The following is a 20,772-nucleotide window of genomic DNA, read 5'->3' on the forward strand; positions in this document are numbered from 1 at the left end:
TCATTGATCATATTTTTCCTCCTTTTTTTCCCGCGAATCAAACGAGTGCTCAGAAATTATGAGAACCATCAAAGAAAAATCTCTAGAAAAATTTGGACCATCTTTTTTTTGTTTTTGTTTTTGCTAGACAAATAGGGGAAGGGGGGAAGAAGGGACAAGCCCACCCCCGCATAGCAGTCCCCACTGAGCTTTCATTCCGCCAGGAGAATGTTCAATGCAAGTAGAAATGACCGTGTGTTGGGCACCCCGACCGGTTTTACTCATACCCTCCCCATCCGTGGGTTCGGCTCGGTTACTCCTCTGGGCTCCGGCACGAATACCAGGTGTGAGTGCGTCATACCTGGCACCACCGAGGCTACCAGCAGAGTGATACGTCTTTTCATACCCTCTGTCCGAGCAGGAAGCATCCGGTCTTCACAATTTAATCGACGTCTGTGCGTTTCGAACTCGGAACCACTTGGTTGGAAGTAAAGCCATGTTCCCATTAGGCTACCACCTCAGTGGTAAATCTGGACCACTTTCAATCATCTTTTTCTTCCTCCTTAATCTCAAATATTGATGTCAAGGAGCACAGCACGCTTTGGATCTCTGGATTTTGGCTTCAAGACCCTTTGCTCGCTCTTATTTTAGAATTTTTATACTTGAGAGCTTACTCTTCGAGTGGAAATATCTGCGAGCATAAATCATTGCTCTATGTTGAGAATCCTTTGATTATAAAAGAAACCGTTGCCTAAATTTTCGGAGGAAGAACAACTTATCTATGTTGACAATCCTTTGGAATATCTTCCAAAGACCCGGAATAACCTCGAAATAGTTTTGCACGAATGTAATTTTGCTTTTCCTGAATAAAATTTTTATATCAACTTGTGCTTCAAAGAATTACTTGTTTTCAACTAGTCCATAAAAAAGCTGGCTTTTCACTTGTTTATCCACTTCTGTCATGCATGCATATCTAGCTCGCTAGAAACGATTTTGCTTTGCATGGATGCCCATCGAGTTTTGACATTGATAATCCTGGCCAACTTCGTCCACAACAACCCTCTTCATGGGATCGGCAAAGAAGAGTTCACCTTGCATTCCGCAACATTCTCGCTCCATTATGGACATTGTAGCAGGACTATGCTATGTAACCCCATCATCCATGATACTTCTTCGCCGCCCACTCAGAGTGCACCACATATTGGAACCCTTGGTAGTTCTCAGCAGTTCTCAGTTCCATTATTATGACTGAAAAACTTGACCACATTTCCATCTATTTCGAGAAATTTATGAAACCAGTTTCACTTTCCAATTCTTTTAGACCTTTCAAAGTTCAGGGCTATATTTGGTTTAAATCCATCCACCATCATATACTCTTTAGGCTATACCTTTGGAGTTTCTCCATCGGCGAAGGTGCACCTACCTGCTGTATGATTTCTGCTTTCCTTCTATAATTTTCTCATGAAATACGAGTCCAAAAATGCCAAACTTTTATTGCAGTTATAAGTAGAAGAAAATTCAAATATCACCTGCTTGTATATCAAATAAAGGCATGCCTACCAATGGACATAGCAAACATGCCAGTTAATATGTCAAGCGTGCCGTTGCCGTGTTCGACACACAAGTGACTTATTTGAATCTGAGCTGAAATTCATCTTGCATTTATCTGACATTCAGATGATGTTGACAGAGCCGGGGCAGAGATGCTGGGTAGCAAGAATGAAGTTTCACCTTCTTCAATGTCCTCCATAGCAACATCTGAAAATGGAGGATCAGTCAAGACAACCTCCTCTTCATTCCTGCTGCTCCTGAGCAACTCCAGCACCTTTGCCATTGTTGGCCTGGAGTGTGGATTGGCTTGAACACAAAACAGTCCAATCCACACAATGTGCAGAATATCAGCCTTCACACTCTCCTTGTAAATGCATTCCTCTATGAGTTTTTCTGCTGTACCAGTCTTATAATGGTCCCAAATCTGCAAACAGAAATAAAATAAGATGCCTAAAAAACAGAGTGATTGAACAAATAACTAATTCATACTTCATGCTGTAAGATGCATTAGGATAAAGTTCTTTGCACTTTAAGACCTGGACTTTTCCCCATTTCAAAGACTCAGGCATTGATAGCTTCCAATAGATACTCTTTACAACACCCTGAACTGCATAAACAGTTAGTCGTTGCCCGCCTGAAGGTGCCACCTCCAAACAGATAATTGTGGGACCATCCTAAAGAGAATTAATTTTTTTCCTTGAAAGCTGAACTATTTGCTTCATCGTTACTATCCTCATAATGGATAGTGCTAAATATTAGAATCAAGAAAACAAAAGGGAAGGGGGTAACCTTTTTACTTTTTTAGAAAAAGAAAAATATTCTCTTTTGACAGCTGAGTCAAGAGCCTAATTCCAAAACAAGCAATATAAAATACTTCTATCTAAAAATGAAGTTATGAGATTCAACTCAAAGGTAAATAATGCAACAAATGATCCTTCACAAGTCTTCGACATTAGAAGTGTAGGTATGATTACCAAAATGATCAAAGGTGAGATTTGACATCCTAAATTTCAAATGTTCCAGGCAAAAGTTAACGACGTATATATTCACCATGTGCTCAATGATTTAAGTTATCTCCTTTTACAAGAGTTATCATTCTGTGCAGGAACTATTTCTTCTCTTAAAGCCAGAGCATTCACTTTCTTCAATGCTGTCTGAAAAAGGAATCGATTTCTTGCTTGACATAATATGTAACTACTCCAGTACTAATGTTTCAGATACTATAATGACACCCACTAAAAAACTCAACTGACCAAATGGTTATGTTTGGATGCCTATCTTCTCTGACCAAGCTTTCCAAATAACTTACACGCAGGTTTACTACCTGCACAACTGGTTTGTGACAAATCTTGCAAATTTCCTAGCTCATTAAGGAGGAAACCTTTGAAAACAACAGAAAAATATGATGTATTGCAGTGACAGATTTGAACATCTTTGAAATTTATTGCTTGTACACACTCCCTATCTCAAATATCCAATCAATGTGTTGTTCTAACTGATGTTCCCGAACATCTTGCCATAGGTCACATTAGGAAGTTTGATCAGATTTGCAACATACATGGCATATGTGAATTTTGTGATATGGAAAAGCAGATCCCACAAAATTTTGGAGTATTCATCTCAATCTTTATCAATAAAGAAAAAAATGCTCCCGCCTTTACTGCCAAATATAAAATTACCATCATTTCCTGAAACATATCCTAGTTGAAAGTTGTAAAAGTCAAACTTATAGAATGAAACTTATAGTTGTAAAAGTCAAAAGCTTCCACTATTTAGGGCAATATCAATTTGGTTCAAAGGGTCTGCAAAGGAGATGTTAATATGAAAGATATTTTGGATGTTGTAAGAAAAGTCTATGGGAGCTCACTTTGGCAATTTTCAGACCTTAAAAAGGAATCAGTGAATGCACATAATTCATGAAATTTTGTTAATATATAGATGATGATTAGGGAAGAAAATAGATCAGATGAATAGATGCTAAATGGATATACAAATTGTATCTATATTTGTTCTAGATTAATGCAGACATTAATCTAATATGAATCATATCCATATATGCATAAAATGTTCCTCACAACCAGCACAGACTCGTGCTTATGGTACTGGATATCCCATCATAAGTTCACAATCAACTCTTTCTGTCACTTCCTAAAGATAGTTGGAGTTAAGATGTAGTCACCCTCCACCTCCGGAAGTTGTCAAATTCTAGTTTCCATCTTTTCCTGGATGAAATAGCTCTCCAAATTATTCTCATCAGATTAATCAAGAATTTTCCCATATATTCATTAATTATACTGTATGTTCACAAATTATCCAAGAAACAGTTTCACATTATAAATTCATGATGTTCCTTGTTGTTGGTGGTAGCAGTGTTTTTCATATTTACGTCAGTCTTGCCTCTCTCATACTAGAAAATGAATAAATTTATAAATAATCAAGAAAATGCATTCTTTATTTTTGATCAATTTCCAAAATATTTGTTATCTGGATTCTTTCTAAAGTTCTAGCAATTTTTTTCAGATTTTTCGAAAATTCCAAAACTTAAGTTGAAGCTTCCACAAAAGCACCTCTTCTACTTTGGCCAAGGGAAGCCTAAGTCAGGTTTCAGGAAGCTGACAGGAAGCAGTTACTATTCTTCAACATATACCAACAAATTGCAACAAACACTTTGACTTTGCTTGCCTAACTGCATGCTGCAAGTCAGCCAGAGCTAGGTAATTTTCATCAAATGTTTGAAAATATCGGTCGGTTACAAGACAGACAAATCAATACGTATCATGCTGACCCCTTGTTGGCATAAGGTGCATCTGTTTGGCCAAATAGCACTTGAACAGCTTTAGTGACCCTAGATCAAGTGGTTCAGAGTGGATTGAGGTCGATTTGTCCCCAAGCGAGCATTCCGGATAATTAGAATAGCGCCTTTGCAATCATTTACACCATTTGAAGGAGGGAATGTTGTGAGGGATAATGGAAGACTGCCTAAGAAGTTTGCTTGCAGGATCAAAGCTTGGTTTTCAATTTTTAGAGCTAGAAATTTGTTTGACTAGATATATCTTTCCGTCCGATCCCTCTTTTTCCTTATTTTCCAATAATCTGAGTGGATTTTTGTCTTTAATTAAAAAATCATGAGAAAATTGGCAAATGATCATTAGATATTGTTCAATCATCAAATTCAAGCATTAGAGCATGACTAAAGTTGAAAGGGTTTGGGTTGAACCCTGAAAATCTAAACCCCAAAAAAGAGTAAATTCGTAAAAATTCAAAAATGGCTATGTCACAAAATATTGGACTAAGTGTGAATATAGCACATATGAAACTTCTAACGTTAACAAATTTTTTTATCTTTCACTGAAATGTTTAATCATCTGTCAATTAAGCATATGTTTTAATTGCATTATTCCAAACATACAGGTATTCATTTAAATTACTCTAGCTATGTGCCTAAGCCCAAAGTCCTACATCTTTTACAACATTTTGGTAAGTTCAGAAAAGTCCATCCAACTCTCACTAATCCATGCAAATACCATCATTTTTTGGCTGTTCATCAAAACAAAAGAACCAACATAACATTCATATAGTAGACATGATAAAAAATATTACCTTCGCTAAGGGTAAATTCCCTCCATGAGTTCCAATTCCACTGCTGCATCGTTTTCCAGTCACAATTTCAAGAATCAGTACACCATAGCTGTAAACATCTGCCTTCTCAGTAAGATGCCCATACACAACATATTCAGGAGCCATATAACCACTGCATCCATATGCATATTCAGCATATCAAAACTTTAAGAACTGCTATCAGGATTGGAAGATAGTTTTCACATAACTATTTGAGCTTAAGTGAAATTACATAATCAAATTTTCATCAAATAAAAGGAGATGGTGAGACTGAACTCTGCAGCATTAATGTGAGTTTTGAAAGAGAAAAGGAAAAAAAGGTTGGCTTGATAACTAGATTAATTCCATCCAACATTTAGCCTTCATCTTGTTTGAACTAATATAGGAATAGAGTTCTTACAGAGTTCCAGCTATTCCAGTGCTAAGATGTGTTTTGTCCGCTGCAAATGATCTTGCCAGGCCAAAATCCGTTATCTTGGGCATGAACTTCTCATCCAAGAGAATATTACTCGCCTTAATGTCGCGGTGGATTATTCGAGTTTCTGATTCCTCATGGAGATAAGAAAGCCCTTCTGCAACTCCTTGAATGATATCCAACCTTTGTTGCCAAACTAGATGCTTATCATGGTTTTCATCTGTGACAATATTGCAAGGGAATTAATCTCCTTGTTGATGGTATTCTTCATAAAGGTTCCATTTTCCAGTCAAAAGGCATAGCACACAGATGACAAAAGGGTTAAAAAGGAAAAATACTACTATATTGCTATCAAATCATGCCATTTGGGTCTTGAGAACAGTATCATGCTAGCAAAAGAGAAAACAGAAAAGAACATGATTAAACAAAATATTGACTAATCCCTAGGAGCTAAAGCTTGATATAAAAAATCTAGTTCCTTACAACTTGTAGATCCTACCTTCATTTCATCAAGCCCCATGTTTGCTCATCTGAAAGTTCAAAAAGGCCAGATGTGTAGCTATTATCCATTGAATGCACTAATGGCAGAATCAGTCAGAATAAGCTATTGCTGTAATATGTAGGACAGTAGGTATGCCACATGTAAGTAATATATCAATCACAACTTTTGATGAACCCTCCATGAGTTGCAAGGTGTATTTGTTACGAAAAGCATCAGAGCAGTTATATATAGTGCTGAATTAAGTGGCAATCAATCTGGATATGGTTTTCTCTTGCTAAGAAACTTCTTTTTTGCTATCTGAATAGTACACCAATCAAAAGTAGCTTGTGAATGTGGTATCTGGAGAAAAGATGGTGAGGCCAATATGACCACAATTGCAGTATGATACTCGGTCATTGTACTGGAGAGAGAATTGATGTCCTGATTTTTTTTCGACTTCCAATAAATGAAGGGATATCATAAGCACAGAAAAGACTAGTCATAGAATGTTGACCCAGAAAATTTTTGATACAACTAACATTATAGAAAAATTTTAAACTGGTGTAGAAGCAGAAAATAACTGTAAGCAAGTCATGGTTGCATGAAGGAATCAACAAATGCACATGATGACTGCATGGTGGAACTGACAAGTTAAATTAACAAAATAGTTCATACACAAAACAACTCCAATGTCTAGCAGTTGCCATATAATATAGATCACTTACAAGTCAGTAATAACATGTCGCGTCAAGAAGCAACACAAGGATTTAAATCAAGTACCACCAATGTAATACGGTGTAAGAATACATCAAGAAAATTATTTTGCTACTTGCTGCACATGGATATACACTTCAACTATAACAAGCAACCTCAAGAGGACAACCCCAAAGCCCAAAAAGTTGTAAATGAACAATTAAGGTTCATCACAGAATGAAAGACCTGCTTTATGAATGGGCCTTAGCCAGGTTTAGGACAGACTCAGGCTTACAGGTTGCGGGTTTGGAATTCTAATACAACACAGATAATGGAAGTGAGGTTTAACCTAAGTAATATTCAAAAAAAATTGGTCAGGGAATGAAAGGGTGTATAGGTCCTGAGGAGTAGATTTCCATTCAGGTTCAAGCCTACTTTTTCATAACAAATGAACTGACAAGCTGAAATGCCTGTAGACATAGGACTTTGTTGTACAATATGTAGCCCAAGGTTTTAGGACCAATTGTTGAAGATGTGTGAAAAGATGAACCGAAGAAGCAGATTTGTGCAGCATAATTAAAGGCTTAACAGATGTTTGGCTAGGGATCAAGTGATGCTTAGGTGCACTTGAAGGGCCGAAAAAATTGTTCTCTTTAAAAAAGATGGTAATTAAACTCTGTCCTACTATTCCATTGAAGCAATGAATTGACTAATCTGATGAAAGAAAATGATTGATTATAAATATATGAACTAATGGATGCAATAGCAAATGAGGAAATACCAAATATGAACAGATCCAGGCTCCTGTTGGAGTAATACTCATACACAAGTAAGCTTTCAGGGCCATCTACACTACAACCCAGCAACTTCACCAAATTTTTGTGCCGAACTCGGTTTATCAGCTCTACTTCATTGAAAAACTGATCAACCCACTGTCTTGTGTTCATAAACAATCTCTTGACAGCAACTCCTTTTCCATCGGAAAGAACAGCCTGCAAATTAAGACAGTGCAGTTTTTAACACCATGAGCAACACAAAATCTATCTTCTATGTTATTTTCCAAAATCTATTTTCTATGCCATTTTTCTACCTTATACACAGTCCCATAACTGCCTTGACCAAGTTTGTTTGATAAATTAAAATTATTAGTAGCTTTTCTCAAGTCTTCGTATCTGAAATTCATATTTGATTGAGAAAAAGCTGCAGAGAGTTCTGGCTTATACATATCTGCAATAGTTTGAAAGAAGATTAAAAGACCATCAGCATTGAAAATGTCTTAGGTTTTAGTGAGGTTTTCCTTCATTGCTTAATTTTATTGCTGCTTACCTCTCATAGAGATTACATTTGATTTGCTCCAGTAGCCTCTCTTTCTCCAGGCAACAATCCCGACTATAAAGAGAAAACCACCAAGCAAAACGCCCAGGATGATCCATATAACCTTATTTGTATGATTTCCTAATATTTCAAATAAAAGAACTCACCGGTAAGTGGAACCACAATTAATAAGTGACTATAAGATCTTGAAGATTCAACAGATTATGACAGAAGGAAAGTAGATGACAAATACGCGAGCTTACGAAAGGGTATGACATACCAATATTCTTTTACCTGTGAATTAGTCAAACATAACATGAGCAAAATTTGATAGGCGATGACATCTTTATGTTATATCTATTTGTATGCAGGGAAACAAGAAGGGTGGAGGATGGGTGTCAAATCTTGTGCTCAACAAAGCATGGCCACCTCAGAACTAATCTCCTTGACTACAATTTGTTTGCAGCCTTAATAGCACTGTAGCTACCCATGCTTACACCATCAAGGAGCTATAAAGAGGCACAGGGTGCAGGCAGTGTTTGAAAACACTGTCTTGGTTTCAATTTCAGAAGCTGCATGGGTTTTGATTTCAGCAGTTTTGACAACTTACAGCAGTTTTGGTCAAAAATGTTTAAAAGTTTATAAAGAAAAAAGGAAAATCAATATATAGAAGCTAAAAGCCTGTTTGGCATTCGATAGGATTAACTCAAGCAATAGAAAGAAGTGATATTTATTTTCTAATGAAATTTAGACATAACAAATAAAAAATATTACAATTTATAAAAATCAAATAGAATGAAATAGAATTTAGATGAAGAACTCCTGTACTAATATGTTAAAAACAAGCTGTCTCCATTTCGCCAAGCTCTATTTTACAACAGCCTAACACCCCTCACCTCACATCAATAGCTCCTGTCCCATATTGAAGGATTGTAATATGTGACAAAATCAGAAATAACAGTGACCGTGAAAAAGATAGCGCTCAAAACCACCTTCCTAGCTAATTCTGATTCTCTGTCCTTCCTGTACTGGACTTCAGTGCTACCTTGAAGTGGTTTGACACTGCCAATATGTTTCCCCATTATATAGGCCAACTTACTGTCTACTATCATTAGCCTTCCTTTACAAAATCTGCACTTAAAATCCTATCTTCTGATTCCTGACTTCATAATTGTCTCAACAGAAGGCACTAATTTTGGAATTTGAATTCTCCTAATTCTTGGAAATGAAAACACCATGCCCCAATACTCAAATGAAGCCATCTTCTAAAAGAATATTATCCATGGTTTGCCGTACCGGCCCAAATCAGACGGTATAGGACGTACCGTACCATACCAGTTCGGTACTGGTATCCGGTACGGATGGTGTACCGACATTTGATACGTCAAAAAGATTTCGTACCGTACCACACCGATATAGTGCTAGTGTAGCGCCGGCACGAAATCTAGTACCGAGACGGCAAACTTTGATATTATCTCTTGTCTACATAGAAAGATGCACTAAATTTGCTCAAGCTAAGCCAAAATAAGAGAAAGGGGCTTCAAAGTCATCATGATAAATGATCTTTTTGGTCAATGCAACTTTTAGCAAGGTAGTCCAACCTTGCCAGCTTCTCATCAAACATCTCCAGTTCTCCACCATTAGAATCAAGCACCCTTGTCAAGGATGCTGGTGAAGCCAATAAAGGTGTTGCTGTCAGCCTCGGATTTGGAAAGTTATGTCTTCTTCGATGGAAGTTATATTACCACATGATTGAAGGGGTCATACCAATCACCAAGCTCTCATCAAATAAGAGAATGAAAGAGAACAAAAAGTGAAGCCAGCAAAAGTGTGATATTGTTCACAAAGTGGTGGCCGGAAAGTTTTCATAGAACAAATAGGAATTAAAGGGTAATTCAACTTAACGGATAACTGGCATCAAGAGTCTGAAGCATACCTGAAGAATTTGAAGCTGTCTGGTTTAAATTCCAGAAAAGTACGGTAGAATATCTCAGGTAACAACCAGCATACAGTGCGCGACCTTCTGTTGCTGGTGAGCATAAAACGATCGAAGACGCTGCAGCATCCAGACAAGAGCCACAAAGCGTTTCGTCCAAGTTCTCCCAACACTGAGCAAGAGCATAAACTTGTGAATTGGAATCTGAAGCGGATCCAACAGCAAACCCCTGCTTCTTTAGAGCTTCCGAAGTCACGTTACTGACAACCACTTGGACGACTTTGCTAAAACTTCTCGGATTCGAACTATTTTTACTGTAAGAACACACATGTGTGTCGTTGGAATCGACGACCTCATTAAAGAATGAGTAATTCTCGTACCTCCCAAAGCAGCCATCAAGAAAGATCCTGCCGCCGGGCTCCGGATAGCATTTCGGAAGCAGAGATCTAATCTCGGAGAAGCACAACTGACAATCGACTGAACCAAGGTCTCCAAAGCACTGGCCGAGTGCGTAAACAGAATTCGGGCCCGTCCCCGCGACTGTCGTACCAAATCCATTCCGATCAACCAGGCTGCTCAAGTTATCCATCGCAGGAACAAAGTTGTCAGCGAGAGCAGGACCAGAAACAGAAGAAATGTTGTTGCAAAATTGACCCGCAACCGTCGTCCGAGGATCTGCCAGCGAAGCCTTCCAGATAATTATAGGTATCAGCACGGCGATAAGCGTCCCCAGGGAGCATGAAGAATCCATTTCTCTTCGTATATTTCATTCATGAACAGCAGCTCCCAGGAAACCAAAAGTTTTGAGGATCAAGACCTGATCCGATCCTGCTGCTCTGGGGAACAAAAGTGAAACTATCACAGCATCTTTCCCGACACTGATCTAAGCAGGCAGCACAAGAGAGGGGAGTTGATACTTGAATGAAAAATATTCCACGAAACTCACAAGAAAACCCATTGAGAAAAATATATGTGGAGCGCAGAGAGCCCCCGTCAGCTAAACCAACTCTTGGGAATTACGTCAAGCGGAGATATAGATCGAGAACAAGTTATGACGACGCTCTCTTGATGGCAGAGATCTATACGGAGTCCAGAGGTTGAGACAGGAGATGTATCTGCTGCTTTTTCTTCTGATGGGATGACAGAGGAAACTCTGGAGAATTGTGGTGAGAGGAAGGCGCCCGACTCCTTGCAGGGACTCTGCATTTTCCTGGTTCTATTTCCCTCTTTTTCTTCGGTTTCTTCCTCACCGGTCCTCCCGGCGACTTTTCTCCGAGCCACGACATTATGATCGCTCGAAAGCGGCGAGTGGCAGTTGAGCCCTAATATGTTGGACGTGGCCTAGCCGGATCCATCAACTAGCCTACCAAGCCAAATCGACCTATTTGGCTGAGCCTGATGTTGGGGCGAGGGGCGAGGGGCTCAGAATGACCGGTAAGCCAAATCGGTCATCTAGCTTACCCCCTTCCATATGAAGTTGCTGCCAGCTAGATTTCTTTGAGAATTGTCGGGATGTTACCAGGACTCCCACCTCCCTTGTTTTGGTTCCCACGAGCCTTTTCTCCCTTGTTTTGAAGTCAATTAGCGTCGTTGTCTTCTCCGGCCATCCCTCCCTTCTCAATGGCCTCCAGCTGACGCTGAAGCTCCAGCTGACAATAAGTAAAATGATGCTCGATTTGACGTTAAGCCCTATCTTGTTTTTCTTTTCTCATGTCTTACTTATATTGCTGGTCGTTTGCCGTCATCTACTGCCATTGACGATCGTCGGCTCCTCGCCACACCATAGATGCTTGCCAGAGCTGACAGTAGCTCCTTTGCTCCCGATAAGGGACTAGTTCATCACCGGCCCTATTTTCCCTCATTTCCCTCTCTTCTTTTTTCTCTATTTCTCTCTCTTCATGTGATTTAAGTGGACGTCGATCGTCGTTCCCTGCCTTTCTCTCTCCCTTGTGTATCGGTGGGCCCAGTTAAAGGTTCTTGCCTTTCTCTCTCTTCCTCTTTGGATCCTTTGGGTTGATCTATCTTCATTTGACAATTGCCTATGTGTCGGCACCCACCCGACCCTTACAGTGCACCGATGGACTCCACCACCATCAATTTCTATTAAACTATATGTACCATAATCTGACTTTTGTTTCATAATTTGACCAGTTAGATTACTGTGATGGGAATGAACCATGTCGCCTGGTGTTGCTAACTAGCTAGCTTGACCTTTTGCTGCTCCAGTCCGAGCATGACACCACTCTGCTGCAACATACCAAATTGTGTCTTTTGCCCAATTTTGACCTTTTTTTTTTATTTTTTTTTGGATTCCTATTATGTATTTGGATTTCAAATTTGTTGAATATGGATACATTGGGCTTTGAATGACTTTGAATATATTTGGTTAGCTTGCTTAGTTCAATTTTTTGAGATTTCATGGTGAAAAGAGGTAAAATCTTACATTCCTTACTAGCTTTTGAATTATTGGTCATTTTCAATGCTTACGATCTTAAAAAATTTATAAATAATGTCTGACATTGATGATTATATATTTTTATTAGAATTATGGATCGAGCATATGATATTATGAAAATTATGTTTTGTGAAAACAGAATGGTTCCAAAATTGTTTATGAATTATGAACTTTATAGTGACATTTAGTATTTTTCAACCTATTAGTTTGTGTATATTTTAAGAATATATGACTATTTCAAAGGCTCTTAAATAGATATATACGACTCCTAAAAAAAGATGTAGATCGATACCTAGAGCTAGTTTCTGTATGACCCACCAATGGGTATAAAGTTGACATATCAACTCGCTAGTAGGTATAAGTTGACATATAGCTCTGCCAATAGGTATAAAAGTTGATATATGGCCCTGCTAATGGTATAAAGCTGACATATGATCCTGCCAACAAGTATAAATCTAGCATACAAATTACAAACTACGATTTGTGATATTAGTCAATTATGAATTTGTTATAGGTATAAAGTAAAGCATTAATTTCAAGATCATTAATTTATACTATGTTTGGCTGAATGGCAATTGTTTTAGGACTTTAATTGTATTTTAAACTTGGAACCATATTTATAAACTTCACATGATTTATACTTATGTAAAAACATGATTGTTTTATGACTTGGTTTATTATATTATTACTATGAAATATTCTATTTTCAATGAAATTATCTTTAAAATGATTTTTGCTTGATCCTGTAAGGTAGTGATGCTTGCTTACTGAGCTGTGTAGCTCACTCTTCTTTTTTTTTCTTTTAGACAAGTAAGGAAGCTAGAAGTAGGGAATGATCCAATCTTGGGGGCCCGTGTTATCAAGCTTGGAGACTTTTAGTAGTAGATTTATAATAATTAATTGATTAAAATATTTTAGACTTGTAGTTGATGATTTATAGATTTTGAGATTTTGGAATGAGGACATTTGTATTTTAAAGATTTAGAAGCTCTAGCATGGATGTGTTATGCTCTAGACTTGGGGCATGACATAAAGTGGTATCAAAGCAAAGATTTTAATGTATTGAGCTCAATATAGGATGAGCGTAGATGGGACGGACATTAAGTACTTTAGGATAGACCAGCATTTTTTACCTCGAATAGATGGTTTATTTGATCAGCTGCAAAGAGCACCAGTCTTCTCTAAGATTGATCTTCGATCCTGTAATCACAATTTGAATATTTACAGTAGAGGACATACCTAAGATTACGTTTTGAATGCGTTACGGGCCTTATCAATTGTTGATGATACCATTTGGGTATATACCAGCAACTTTTATGGATCCGATGAATAGGGTGTTCCAACCTTTTAATCAAATTGTGGTGGTGATCATTGATGATATTTTAGTATATGTCAAGAGTAAAGTGAGCATAACCTAATAAGTTATAGCGAGCTTAAGTTTATTAAGTTTATAATTCCTAGGGTTTGACTTAGGATGTGTTTATAAGGCCTATACAATATTAAACTTTTTGATTAGGATAACGAAGTCTAGCCTTAGGCTGAGTCTTATCAGAGTTACATAATTAATATATATGAGAATGCATGTTGTGTTAATAAGTAAATTATATTATGCAATATTTATGTATCCATTAGTTTTTCGAGTAATTTGACACCTAGACATGATAATCGGTGTAGACTATTGCAAATTCATGTTCATTAAGAAGAAAATTTTTAATCTGGGGACTAAGAACGAGTTCCATTGCACCAGAAAATCCAATAAAAAATGATGAATTAGATTTGAAATTTGGATGAGTTGGAAGAGTTGAGATGTTTCACTTGAAGATTTCTAAATAAGGAAAAAAACTTCTTGATTGATGATTCTGGATCTTCTACGTAGAAGTAGACTGATCTTTTTATTTCCTAATTATTTAGTGTATTTATAAGTAGATAAACCTTTCGAAGAAGAATTTTAAGAAAAAGAAAAGAATTTGGAACACTGTAGATACAGGTATTTTCCCAGTTGGTAGAGATGACTATATTGTGAGTATGCAAATCATGCAACATACTAAAGCTTCTAATAAATTTAAGCAACCATATTTTGAGTCGGATTTTTGGATACCTCTTATATTATTGAAGACTGATGGGTATGTCAAATTAAAAACCAAACTTTAGGTCTATGAGTCGATTAAGGATCTCTTTCTATCATTAATGAAACCACCAGTGAAATCTGATACCAAGTAGAGATTGATTTGAGTGGCTTACATGAGTTTAACAGAGTAAAGAGAAGACTTCTACTTCGAAGAAGATAATCAGAGGCAAGTTGATTTGGGATCCTTTTAATTTATTGGAGCATAAAGTTAATTTTTCAAAAAATAAATGGATTTGGAGCTGTCTACTTGAATTGGCAATGGAGTCCAGGATTAACTCAATTTAGAATGATCTAGAGTATGGTAACTAGATCATATAATGGTTTTGAATATGGCAACAACTTTAGGGTTAATTATCATATGATATGCTCGAGGCAAATGAACAACAAGGAGATCCAAAACTTTATTCGGGTTCTATTGCAAATTTTGAAATTTCTGCATCTTTTCATTATCTAGTATGGAGTAGTATTTTAGTTACAAATAATTTAGTAAATCCTCAGAATTTTTGTAGGCATGGATCAGAGTCCCGTGAAAAATGCAGTACTTTTGAGTTATTTGGAAGCCGGATAGACACACTACCTTTAATTTAAAAGATGTTACGATGGAAAGCTTGATTTGGTTTTCCCAATTAAAGAAATTTTTATTAATATGGAAAGCAGAAAATTCTTGATTCTTAGGCTAATCTGAATGTTGCTATATCCCCAATAAGTTCTCTTATTGTGATTTGTGCTAAATAAAATAGCAAATTAATAAAAAAGAATTAAAAAATAAAATATCATTTTGAAAAGATAAAATAAACAAAAAGTCCAAACAAATAGAGTAAACTCAAACAAAATAAATATTAAATATGAACCAAAATAAATTGAAGGATGAAAAAGTAAAAAAAGAGAATAGAATAGATAATAGAAAGAGATAATATAAACATAAAAATTACAAAACTAAATTCAACAAGGAAAGTAAATAGAAAATAAAAATATTAAAGCATATCAATGAAAAATATACTTATTGTTGCAAAATTCCAAGCACACATCTAAAAGCAGATTACAAATGAGATATTAATTTATTGGATGCATTTAACATAATTTTTTATTAGTTTACTATTTTTCATGAGATTTAAATATGATAAATTGTTTTTCAGTGAAAGTTACATGTGTTTAAAATTACATATAAATTTGTCGAGACTATATTTAATAAAAAATGCTAAAAATCACCCATTTACTCATCACCACTTAGTTCACACCACAGTTGTGGAAACCAATGATTAGTAGGGGTGTCAAACTAACATTGCCAACCATCCGTACATGGCTTACCATGTCATGGCTAATTTTAACACTCTGCTTAATATATCAAATGATATATTATGTTATTTTGAATTAATTGCATTGTAACATATATGACTTTAAGCAAATTATATTAGGTGTAGGATTTATTAGATAGGTTTTAGTCTGATATCATTTATTGATTTTAATATATTGTGAAGGGACTTGCTTATCATAAATTGCTATTTTTAAGGATAATTTCTTTTTCCCCATCAGCTAGAAGCTTTTTTCAATGAAAAAAAAACTATTTTTCTTTAATAAATGTATTTGCATGATATGATTCTTAAAATTGACATGATGATAACCTCTTACAATTATTTATATGTTAACCATTCACATAATGTGGGATGATTAATTTCTTATTGCATGGCCCGTACGTGTCATGGAATCTAATTGTTTAAAGATGAAAAGCAAGAGATTGGTAAGCTTGTTTTGGAATTAGATTGGAAGGGACTAACTAAATTTGTTATGGGTGGCCAGCACCTTGGTACATGCAAAGCGTAAAAATAGTATAATAGAAATTCCAATTCAATCCAAGAAGACCTTTTTTCCCGGCAGAAAAAAAGGAAATGTCAGAAGGCTCAGTGGAGATAATGGTACGCAAACTTTCCAGTAAAAAATAAGCACAAAGTTCAATACGAAACATCCATGGAGAAAGGCCCACACACCATATAAATTTAATAGAGAAGGACCAGGATGACCTGCACTTACAATCCATCTTGAGGAATCATTATGGTAGAACTCTTGCATATATGAATGTTGATCCCTACCATCCATCTCAAAACCCCAGGAGGGGGTGTGCAGGCTGAATCTAATATCAAGTAACGTAATCAATATAATGGACTAGAGAAAATCCAGATGATTTTACTTACAGTAGATCCAAACTTGGTCCACGTCAGAAATTTCTACAGGAGGAGATCAGACAGACAGACAGAAATTAATAAAAAGGAAACGAACAAGGCAATTTTGAATCATAGATTAGGTTCTTTCCATCCATCAGAGAAATCCATATAAGACGAGTCAACACTACATAACAGGTAATGAATTCAAATAAAAACAAATATCGTTGTGGTTAGTGCCATCAATCTAGCATTCAGTTTCGGTGTTCATCTTTGATGTGGCATAAAATAATCAAACAATTAATGAGCAACAAATAGTACAATAACACCACAACAATGTAAACCTCCATGATATAATGATTGCTTTATCCATTTTACTGGTAAACTAGCAAGTGGAAAGTGCACTTTAGAGGTAAAAAGTCTCCTTTTTTTAAAAAATAAAACATCTATGATACGATCATAATTAACTATTAAAAAGTTCAGATATCAGAAAACTTTACCAAAACATTGAACCTCAATTTTTCTACACAACCCCCCCTCCCCTCCCCACCAACCGAAAGAAGAAGAAGAAGAAGAAAGCAGAATAGCATGACTATGTAATGTTCAAGAAGAAGATTCAGTATAAGCAAAGCAAGATATATATAATCACAAACTTGATATACCGTAAAATAGCAAAGTGCCAGGAAAGCAAGAGACAGAATAGCATGACTATGAAATGCTCGATTGTGCAAGATGGATTCAGTACAAGCAAAGCAAGAAATATATAATCACAAACTTGATATACCATAAAATAGCAAAGTGTCAGGAAAGCAAGAGACAGAATAGCATGACTATGAAATGCTCGAAAGATGGATTCAGTATAAGCAAAGCAAGAAATATATAATCACAAACTTGATACACCAATGATTTGTAACAGAAAAATAAAATGAAATTTCAAACATATATCTAAAACCAAAGTATATGAGATATCAAAACAAATGAGATATCAAAACCAAAATAAAATAAACTGAAAATTGGATAATGGACAAACAGATGACTAACAGTTACTAAAATTAAAAAATAAAAAGCAGAAGAAAAAAGAAAACCAAATATGTAAAGGTGAATTTACAAAGGAGCAACAAAAACCTACAAAATAAATGATAAGAAGAAGAAACCATCAGACATATTTAGGGAAAAAAACAAAACCCAAGACATAAATCGAGATGAAACAAAAATACAAAATGGTAATCAAGCATCAATGAATGTATTAAACAAAATAAATGGGAGATCTTGATTCTGAGTCAGGTAGTTGGTAGAAGAGTGCCTATTAAAATGCTCCTGTTTACCCTTTTTTTAAAGTGTAGAGAGCTATAAAAGATTCATCAACAAACCCAAGGAGTTACTCCTTACACAAATTATGTGGATTCCATGAGCTGGGTAACATGCCATAAGATTATGAGATAACATCCATTAACCACACCATTTCTTCTTAATCAATCACATGAATCATAAACTGCGTTCATGTAAAAATTAACCTTGCTGGAATAGTTTTTAGATAAAGTCTCCTTACTAAAACGTAAGGTTGCTTTTAGGAAAAAAAAAATATTTCCTTTCAAGATTTATAATATCTTTCTCCTTTTCGACATTAAAAAAATATAGTGCACTAGACATCCTCAATCAAAATATTACATATCAAGACAGCATTTATAATAACGTAAAGCACATAGATACTCATAGGTACCAAAAGTATGATGGACAACCACATAATCAATCAATGTATAAGATATTAGAAGCACACTTACAATATGCGACAAAGATGTACATAGATTCTGCAACATCGAGATCTATTGGAGCAAATGAAAAGGCAGTTTAACATCCTTCAGTTTCATTAAATCAAACTGTTACTAATTCAAGAGAAAGGCAATAAGAGATTCCTACAGCAGCAAATCATCAAAATTCTCTACTGAAGCCCTGACTTGCCATCTGCAGCGAGATATGCATATCAAAGACAAGCATTAAAAAATCATGGATAAATCAAATAATATATATTTAAACATGGACTACCAGCTTCTTAGAGAAAAATAACCAGAATATAATAAAGCACCCGACCCAATAAGAACACTGCTCATCCACAGTCTAGTAATTAGACAAAACCACATTCAAAGTTTCAAAATTCAAACTATCCTAAACAAGGTACGCTGAACCGGTACCAGTAGGTGTACCAGTCGCCTACCGAACCGGTTCGTACCGGAACCGGTCCGGTACGAACCGGTTCGTACCGGAACCGGTCCGGTACGAATCGGTCTTTTTTTTTTTGGTTCGCGGACGCGTATGGAATTTTTTTTTTTGCTTCGCTTCCGCGCCAGAGCTTAAATGCCGACCCGTGCGGGGCAGCAAGCAGGCGATTCCCAGTGCGGAGAATCGCTCCCGTGCAGCGTGTTGGGGAAAACCGCGTGCAGAAATGTCCGGAGCGCATGGGTGCGCGGCCCCGCCCCCGCGCGCTCTGCCTGAGGGAGCGCATGGCCCGAAAGGTTTCGGGCCATGTGCGAACCGGCTGGTTCGCACTAGTACGGGCCGATACGAAATCGGTACGCAGCCGATACGCATGTATACCAATCGGTACTAGCCCGAAAATAGCTGGAACCGGTATCCGGACAGCTGGAACCGGTATCCATACTGTCCAGGTACCGGTTTCAGGCCGAACCGGCCGGTTTGGACCGGTAACCGGCCGGTTCGGCAGACCATGATCCTAAAAGACTAATGTGTACATCAGACAACAAATAAAGACAAAAGAAATCCCAATAAATAACTTTATTCACATACAGGCATAGTGAGGTTTGTGGAGGGATTGCAACATAACTAGACAACAATAATTATAAGGAGATAGCCATTTGAATGTGAATCACAAATCATTACTTCAATTACCACCAGAAATATGAAATCAAACTCAAACAAATAAATACTTCAAATAAGTATCAGCAAACAACACAAAGAAAACAATAAAATATTCAAAATGTTTACACAGTAATAGTAACAAATAATAGCTCTACCGTCCACAACATTACTTACAACTATGTCATTGCAGAACAACACAGCAAATAAATAACCTAATCCAGAAACACATTTTGAACTCTAAATCCGACTCAAACTGAAATAACAAACAGAGTCATGTTCAAAACTCATCCCAATCATCAATGAATAGGGAAGAAAAGATGATCAAAACCCAAAAGTCTTACAAGAAACAAACATCTTTTCAAGAACATCAAAACAAATAATACAATAGGCAGATCAATGAAGAAAATAAGCCCACCTTAATCCCCAAAAGAATATCTGAAAGAGACTACACACATTTCCAACTCTATATTCAAGGGTCACCGAAACACACCGGTCAAGTGATGGCTCAAACATCCTTGACCGATTCTACTGAAGGGAATCCCACATGAATAGGATCTCAAATAAGTTAAACCTCCCTCCATGATTGTAGAACCACATGACCCTATTCTTCTGGTGTTATTGTTACATTCTTGTTACTATCATTCACACTGTACAAATCTGATATAAATATCAGGGACTGCTATAAACATTTCCAATATAGAGAGAATCCATTCAATTTATTCTTCCAATATAGTATCAGAGCACTAAAGTGACTCACATCAAAATGTCCACCAGTGCATCGACTACTGAAGCTAACCCATCTACTATCGCTGCCACCTTCATGACCTCAACCGCATCCTTCTCTGTCCCCTCCTCCGCCATGCAGCACCTTATCACGGTCAAGCTAACCTGTGAGAACTACCTCCTATGGAAAGCGCAGCTTGTCCATTACTTCTATGGACAAGATGTTTTTGGCTTTCTCGACGGCACAATCGTTGCCCCACCACCATACCTACCGGGCACTCCTCCATCAAATGAAAGCGCTACCATTCCTAATCCAGCATACCATCAATGGCGTAAGCAAGATCAAATGATCCTTAGTACGCTGATGGCGACACTTTCCGAAGGTGTCTTTGCCCAAGTGGTAGGCTATGGCACTTCACATGCTGTTTGGAGCGCTCTCGAGCAGAGCT

General features: G+C 36.8%; 1 protein-coding gene across 1 annotated transcript; it reads right to left on the reverse strand.

Annotated features, from left to right (window-relative positions):
- Window positions 1-1,446: 1,446 nt before the first annotated feature.
- LOC103708163 (cysteine-rich receptor-like protein kinase 2) lies at window positions 1,447-12,273 on the reverse strand. The gene is made up of 7 exons (XM_008792961.4): window positions 9,988-12,273; window positions 8,064-8,192; window positions 7,828-7,964; window positions 7,519-7,729; window positions 5,549-5,783; window positions 5,131-5,281; window positions 1,447-1,954 (listed from the first exon to the last, which is right to left on the reverse strand). The coding sequence occupies exons 1-7, from the start codon at window positions 10,736-10,738 to the stop codon at window positions 1,631-1,633; spliced, it is 1,938 nt and encodes a 645-aa protein (XP_008791183.2). The 5' UTR covers window positions 10,739-12,273; the 3' UTR covers window positions 1,447-1,630.
- Between the last annotated feature and the right edge of the window lie 8,499 nt (window positions 12,274-20,772).

This window comes from Phoenix dactylifera, chromosome 4 (assembly GCF_009389715.1).
Source record: "Phoenix dactylifera cultivar Barhee BC4 chromosome 4, palm_55x_up_171113_PBpolish2nd_filt_p, whole genome shotgun sequence".
In the NCBI taxonomy this organism is placed as follows: Eukaryota; Viridiplantae; Streptophyta; class Magnoliopsida; order Arecales; family Arecaceae; genus Phoenix; species Phoenix dactylifera.

Bases quoted from the DNA above. Each gene is read 5' to 3' on its own strand.
- LOC103708163 (XM_008792961.4), bottom strand. From the start codon at position 10,738: ATGGATTCTTCATGCTCCCTGGGGACGCTTATCGCCGTGCTGATACCT. The intron at 7,965-8,063 runs GTAAGCAGCAAT...AAACTATTGCAG, and splicing joins AAATGTAATCTCTATGAGAG to ATATGTATAAGCCAGAACTC. The intron at 1,955-5,130 runs GTAATATTTTTT...TTCTGTTTGCAG, and splicing joins GGAATTTACCCTTAGCGAAG to ATTTGGGACCATTATAAGAC.